Raw genomic sequence first — 7,913 nt, forward strand, 5'->3', positions numbered from 1 at the left:
ACAGATAACTGCAGCTCGACCTTCGAGTATAAAGAAACGTCAGAGATATTAATTCAATATTTCCAGACTTAGTAAATGCTACCCAGAGATCCAATCTGAAATAGTAGTGGGTGGCCTTGGAATCCGGACAGCTATACTTCGATGTTTAATTACAGTGTATAATAATCCAGCCTCTTCTATACTTCGACGCCTGAAGCTGAGCAGAAATCGATCCCTTCAACCCATCTTAAAATTAAGCTTTCTAGGAAATTATTTCAGATTCTATTGGTGAAGTTACATAAAATGTAACAATAGATGGTCAGGCTGTATCACGTGGTGTTAGGAATAATACACCCTCTTCTTACTATACTGTCCACTGTAGGAATTACACCCCACATGAAAAATTGAATTTAGGAGGCAAATGCACTTAAAGTGGACCAACGGTAATTAATTTAAGGATGCCTGTGCAGCTAGTCAACCAATTATATCAGCGTTTCGAGCTGAAACCGGTACGTAGAATGGTTGCACAGAGAAAAAACGGTACTTAGATTTCTTTTATGATGTATGTTCCAGGCACCATTCTCTATCATTTAGCTTGAATTCTCAAGGAGCTGATTATGCAGTTCCGTTTTTCAATTATCGGAAACATTCCCTGGTTCCCATTAACAAGAAGCTTACAAGCAACAAGGCATAATACCTAGAGATGGCAATTTATTAATCAAAGAAAAGCAAAAACTTGGTAGGGAGGGCGACATAGGACCGTACCTCCGAGAACACAGAGAAGAAAGAACTACTAAAGATATCCTAACGAAAACGACATAAGTGGGAAAGATCAAACAGAAGATAATAAGCTAGTAGCAGTAACACCCCACCTAAATGCAATTGGACTCTTCACAACATGAACTCCATCGTACCATTCAATCGACCCGAATGCCTCTTTCGCCGTGTCCATATCCGTTAGTCTTGATTCGAATGTGATTTCATAAGACAAACTCGTCGTATCCTTACTAAACACTAGTTTGGTTGGGGACACACTAATCTTGACAAATGGCGTACGAGATCTAATTTTAAGTTTGTAAACTGCATTCGCTGAACTTCCAACATTCTTTACCACTCTCTTATACTTAACCGTATCGGACCCGGATTTAAAAACAGCAGAAAATGATGGATAATTAAGGTCACCCGGACTAGATAACCCGATCGACTTGCAATCAACCGTCTTCTTACCACTGACAAAAACTGAAATCTGGTCTGCATCATAACCGATGGAGCAGAGGAATGCTTCGTAATCATTAGGAACAATGTCGTACACCAAACCCGGATTTAGAGCTCGGTTCGGATCCACATGGCCAGACCCATGTTGGAATGGAGTTGAAAATTTCCCTGTGCCAACATCAGAGATATACTTACCGGAATTATCAACATCATAAGCAGTAGTCATTAGAGAAGATCGGATAGCAGCCGGAGACCATTTAGGATAAGCCTTTCGAAGCAGCGCACCCAAACCGCTCACATGAGGGCAAGCCATTGAGGTACCAGACATCATTGTGAACTCTTTCAAAGATGTTGGATCTGCACCATATCCGATAGAAGCAGCCAGAATATTTACGCCTGGTGCAATCACATCTGGTTTAAGCAGTGATGGAGCCAAAGCTTAATGCTCCCGGGGTCATCACCAGCGAAACCTAAATTTTCAATCTCCTCCTACCTATTTTGCCCCCACAAATGGTTGAATTTGCAAGAAAACCAAGCTTATTTACACTGAATTTTGAAAACAAATGGGTCCGTAGACCCATTTGTCTCTGTGTGCTTCCGTCCCTGGGTTTAAGAATCTCAGGTGTTACTTTATTTGGACCACGGCTAGAAAAGCCTGCAACTATGGGAGCGGGCGAAGTAGAAGAACCAATTACAGTTCCTCGGAATTTGATTGTAGCGCTTGGTTTTTGACCTACTGGGATCGGATAACTGTCTGCAATCAAATCCTCCACTGAACCGATAACAACCATTCCTGCACCACCGGCATTTTTAACTACACTCCCTTTTTCGTCTCCTGAATTTAATCCTAATTTATGGATAACAATTTTACGGGCAACTGCTGAAGAATTGTAGGGGTTAAATATCTCACCCATAAGTATCATGCGAAGCGGTATTATTATAAGGGGGGACGTACTCGCACGTATTATATCCCAAATGACGGAATCAATGACGTCATAAGATCACGAGTAAAGTGTGAAGCCAGTGCGATGTTCAAGAGCACGTGTGAGAAGATCTAATACACGGGTGCGAACGCACGTCAGATCCGAAAATAAGAGCTTTATTAGCTGTCCTCCACTATGTAAAACTCCTATATATAGGACCAACCACCCTTGTGTTGAGAGAGATCTTTTGGAGAGTTGAGGTAGAACTATAGGAGAGAGAAAGTTATTTGCTCCCCAAGTTAGGGTTTTATCTTCTTCTTTCCTTGTATTGATTTCTAAGCTTAATAAAATTCTTATAAGTGTTCTTCATGATGATTTCCTAGTTTGTTATATAGATTATCTAAGGGGTGTAGTAGTGAGATTTTTCACTACTACATTTTGGCGCTAGAATACAGCTCGAGGAAGAGATTACACCTGTTTGTGAAAGTTTTAAATTGATTTTTCGAAGATTTTTTATATTCTTGTTTTTGTGAAAGATTTTTGATTGTTCTCGCTGAGTTTCGGTTTACAAAACAAATAAGTTCATAAGTTTGTTCTTGAGTATTCGCTGATTTCGAACCTGTGGAGTAATCCTAAGGGTTATATTCTTCAAAGTTTCTTGTTGTTCTTGTTTTCGTGAAAGATTTCGACTGTTTTCTCGGAATTTTAACATTTGGATTCAATTATTCAAAATATAGTTTTCATTTAGGAAGGAAGTCTTAGTTTGCATAAATTTGCGAGAAAAGTGTTATTTCAGGAACACAAAATGGTGAGACAAGCATCTGCAGGAGAAAATGCAACACCGATTAGGAGTAGTAATAGAATTGCAGGTAGAAGAAGAGGCGAAATCGCAGAGACATCAAGAATGGGAGAGATGAACAACAGATCTCAACCGGTCAGATCTCAGATCCATCAGGAACCAAGGGAGACCGATCAAAGATATTATGATGAAGTAAGTGTGCAGACTACGGATACAGATACTGCAGAAGAAGATGAAGAGAGAACGCAGGAGGAAGGAATGGTAGGAGAAAACGAGGAGAACATGACCATTGCAGAGTTGAGGCAAAGGCTGGTCGATGAAAGAAGAAGGGAGGAAGAAATGCGTGCGAACTTGATACGCCAGAATGATGAACTAAGACAAGAGAACTACAGACTACAGGAACAAAGGTCATAAACTAGATCCAGAATGGAACGTGCGAACTCAAGATCAAGGACAAGTAGAAGTACCTCCATAAGAAGCAGATATGATCACAAAAACGATGAACATAAGCAATTTATAGATAATAATTTGGCTAATAATCTTCAGGTAGGTGACAACATACAGGAGGAGCGCGAACGCAATCAAATAGAAGATCGATACGTACAGGCAGGAGAGAATGAACCCAGGCGAGGACGTCGCAGAGAAGATAGACCAGAGCGAAATGGAGAATACAACTTCATCCAAGACGATTCAGAACAGGAAAATGACCCAGAACAAGCAAGGATGATACTCCATGGAATACAAATCTTGAGGCGAAAAAATTAGAGAGGTAGGGACGCACAAGAGCACGAAAGGGATGAAAGAGAAAGGTGAAAAAGGAGGAGAGAAGAGGCTGAGCAACGAGAATTAGAGGAGTCCGTGCGTCAAAACAGACTAAAACAGGCACACTTGAAAAGACCGATGCAGTAACAAGAGAACCCATTCTCTAACGATGAAATCCTAAGAGAAATAACATAACTAAGAGAGTTAATGGCTAAAGGTAAAGATGGAGGAAGAGGGCAGCTAGAAGAGGTAATAGCAGAAGCAGCAAAGACGCCCTTCGCACGACGGATACAATTAGTAACAATACCCACGAAGTGTACACTACCCACATTTCCTATCATCTTTGATGGATCTACATGCGCAATCCAACACATAAAGGCGTAAAGCTTAGCTTTACTACAATATGATGATAACGATGCGGTCTTATGAAAGTATTTCCCAGCAAGCCTCGCAGGAAAAGCTTTAAAGTGGTTTGAAGGATTTCCAATAGGATAAATAATATCATTCCATCACCTGCAGAGTTTGTTCTTAAGACAATACATCAGCAACAATATGCTAAGGCCAGGAATCTAGAAAGTATTCAGCCTAAGGAGGAGAACGAACGAAAGCCTGCGAGCTCTGAAAACTAGATGGAGGACAATGTGTAGCGAAATGACAGGACGAGTGGAGGAAAGAAATCTCATCTTAGCATTCATCAATGCCCTATTTCCTACTGACTTTTTGTACACACAGATATTCAAGATGAAGAACAGGATAACGATGGAGGAGCTACGCGAGTACCAGGAAGAGTATATTGCTCTTGAAGAAAAGCAGAGGGATATGGAATCTTACCCGGTTGCAGTCGTGAGTGAAAGGGAAGGGAATGCGAGTCTATTACCAAGAATGGCGAACACTGTTGGGAGCACCTCGCAGGGAAGCAAAGAGAAAATGATCATAGAAGATCAACAAAAACAGGTAGCAATGAGTAGCAGAGATCAAGAAATAAAGAGAGAGGCAATAAAACAATCATGGAGGAAACAACAAAGTCGCAAGATACGACAATCAGGGAAACGAATATGGAGTAAATAGGAGGTATTACAATCAAAGTGCGAACTACAAAGTCCACGAGGAGGTCAGGATACCACCTCTTAACGCAACAGTGGATAAAGTCTGGGAAGCTGTTATATTAATGGAAGAGATAACACCATCACCTAATCTAGGGAAAGAACCACCATCCGGTAAAATAAGTAAAGAATTTTGTGCTTATCATTGCTTCCATGGCCGCATAACGAATAACTGCAAGAACATACAACGGATCATATTAAAGATGATTGGACAAGGAAAGCTTAACCACTTCCTAGCTACACCACTACCTCCTCCATCACCACCACAACCAACAACAGGTGGACAGACATCAGGAGCGGAAAAAGGAAAAAATACCTTTCTGATAGAAGTGCGGGCGAATACCAAGAATCTACATTGTAACTCAGTAATACACTCATTCAAAAGTATAGAAGACTCTCACGACAGTGTGTTAAGCCGCGTATTTGCAAGGGATGCTGAAGGGAAGGAAATAATGAACCTAGCAAAGATACCAAAACTCAAAGAACGGCAGAAGCAACCAATCACATTTAGCACAGAAGAAGTATCTGGAGGAGGCAAACTCCATGAGATCCCTCTGGTGGTTAAGTTAGAGATAATACCAAAAGAAAAGCCGGATAAGGAAGAAGGTGAAGAGGATCTCACATGGGCGATAAATAGAATACTAATTGATTGTGGGAGCTCGGTGGATATTTTGTGTTATATAAGACAATTGGAGGAAAAGATGAAGATTTGATTCCTTCAACTTCTAAAATATACGACTTCAATGGATCAGCTAACAAGCCAAAGGGAGAGATTACCATGCGAATCCCTCTTAAAACAATCTTTACAAAAATAACCTTCTGTGTCGTGGACGTCGAATCCCCATACAATGCATTAATTGGAAGACCGTGGTTACATAAAATTCTGAGTGTGGCTTCCACATATCAACAATGTATCAAGTTTCCATTACCACAAGGCGTTGGAGTCATCAGAGGAGATGTTAATGAAGCGAAAACATGAATGAAATTGATGTTGATAAAAGTGAAGTGTGTGCGAGTAAGAGAAGAAATTGGAAGCGTCACGCAGAAGAAAGTAAGCGATGCAAAAGATTGATGGTGAACTTCATTGAAAAAGAAGGATAAGTCGATGATTATCATAAAGGTGAGGAATCATCAAAGAAAGAAGATGTTGGGATCGAAAAAGAGAATAAGGAAGGAACTAGTACAAGACAAATTCAGATGAGGACGGTCAACATAGCAAAAAGGCATGAATACGTGAAGAAATCTAAAATGGTAGAATTACAACCAAGAGAGTTAGTCATGAGCCAAATACCACCATATCGCAAGCAGGGGATTAAGAAAAAAGAAAAACTAGCATGGGCTGGACCTTATGTGGTAAAGAAATATGTTGGTAATGGGATGTACAAGTTAATGGAAAAAGAAGGAAGAAATATGGAGAAAAGGGAGAGTCTGCTCTATAACAAGAAATATCTAAAGAAGTTTTACGGTTAGGACGCGCGACTAAATCAATCTAAAAGTATTACCTCCATGCGAAGTGAGTGAAGAAGTAAAAGGGGTGAAGTAGCTAATTCATTATTATAAAGTATTAGTAAGATATTTTTATTTGTGCGAATAAAGAAGAGAAAGGAAAATCAGAATTGTACAAGCAAAGATTATTAATAGAAAATTTATGTTCCTTCTACAACACAGACTCCTAACATGCAAGTAGAGAAACGAGGCAAAAATAAGACCTCATTAGGGGGCAACAAAATTTAAAACCTCTAACTAGGGAGGCTAGGTATCCAATTGTGGCGTGCACCCTAGTTCGCACTTGTGCAAGAGGCAATATAAATAATCCCTAACACGCGTCATAATTGGGGGACAACCTAGTAATGCATGGCTCGGGGGAAAGCCATACCAACCCTGGAACCTGAGTCATGGATATTGGGGGCGAAATAAAAGCCTATCCGGTAGAGACTCCTTAGTTGAAAGACTAAGGTACTAAGTTCTCTATCATGGAGTGTAGAAACTCGACCAGGGCGTCGCGGTACACGGTTGAGCCAAGGGTGTCGGGGCGTCTGGAGCGTACCTCACCGCTCTTGGAAAGTCCTGGCTATGATACACTCGGTCCTCAAGATACCCCACTTAGGGTGCGGTCTTGGTAGAGACCGCGACAACAACTGGTTGTTGCATCACTGGATGGGAGGAGCCCACCCCAACCCGGTAGGGGTACGCCTCCTTGAAAGGACAACCATGGGGAAGATAAGAACGACACCCTCCATTAGGGAGCTGAATTGTGTCAAAAGATGTCAATATCATAGGACTGTAACTCAAACAAGAGTATAAACCTGTCGTATTGGTGCATAAAAAAATCGTGCAGAGGCAATAATAAGAAAGATGATAAGACGAGATAAATGGGTCACTGCGCGAAAGCGTAGAGACCTCCTGCTATTTCGTCGCAAGACCAAAATGAATACCCTGAGGCAAAGATAAGTCCTATTAACAAGGGAGGCTGATTAAGACCTCTAATTAGGGAGGCTCAATAAGACCTCACGAACAAACACAAAAGACCGCACTAACATTATTTTTGCAAGATGAAATAAAAGCAGAGGCAAAGGTATGATTAAAACAAAAAAGTATGATTTTGACTTACAAAGATAACATGCATAACTGAGGATTTAACAGAGGCAATTAAACTCATGCGAATAACAGAGGCGAGAATGGGATTATAAACACAATAAAAATATGTTATTCGCACTAGCATAATTTCCTCGTGTCAAACATGATAGCAATCATATATTCGCACACGTGAAAAACTCATACACACGTATTATTATATTAGTGCACATGATGGAATTACACACATGTATTACTATATGATAAACTCATGCACATAGGTTATTATATTTGCTTCTATAAGTTACCCTGAAACTAACACAAATTATTAGAAAGCAAAGCATCTTTCTTTTGATAAACAGTCAGGAGAAGGAGAGAGAAGCATAAAAAAGGTGAAATCTATTAAAGGATGAAAGATACTCAGTATATGTACAAAGAGGAAGGTATAATACAAAGAACGAAAAAGAAGGAAAAAAGCAAACAACTACTTCTTGCCAGCATTATCTTCATCAACCACAGAGTCACGATGTTCTTCATCAGAATCCTCATATTTAGCAT

The 7,913-nt window shown here is 40.2% G+C and overlaps 1 protein-coding gene across 1 annotated transcript; it reads right to left on the minus strand.

The window, feature by feature from the left end:
* Window positions 1-565: 565 nt before the first annotated feature.
* Window positions 566-2,108, minus strand: LOC113327937 (subtilisin-like protease SBT1.4). The gene is made up of 3 exons (XM_026575046.1): window positions 1,688-2,108; window positions 818-1,590; window positions 566-676 (listed from the first exon to the last, which is right to left on the minus strand). Exons 1-3 carry the CDS (start codon window positions 2,106-2,108, stop codon window positions 566-568), a joined length of 1,305 nt encoding a protein of 434 aa, XP_026430831.1.
* Between the last annotated feature and the right edge of the window lie 5,805 nt (window positions 2,109-7,913).

The sequence above is a fragment of the Papaver somniferum genome, unplaced genomic scaffold (genome assembly GCF_003573695.1).
Source record: "Papaver somniferum cultivar HN1 unplaced genomic scaffold, ASM357369v1 unplaced-scaffold_107, whole genome shotgun sequence".
Lineage (NCBI taxonomy): Eukaryota > Viridiplantae > Streptophyta > Magnoliopsida > Ranunculales > Papaveraceae > Papaver > Papaver somniferum.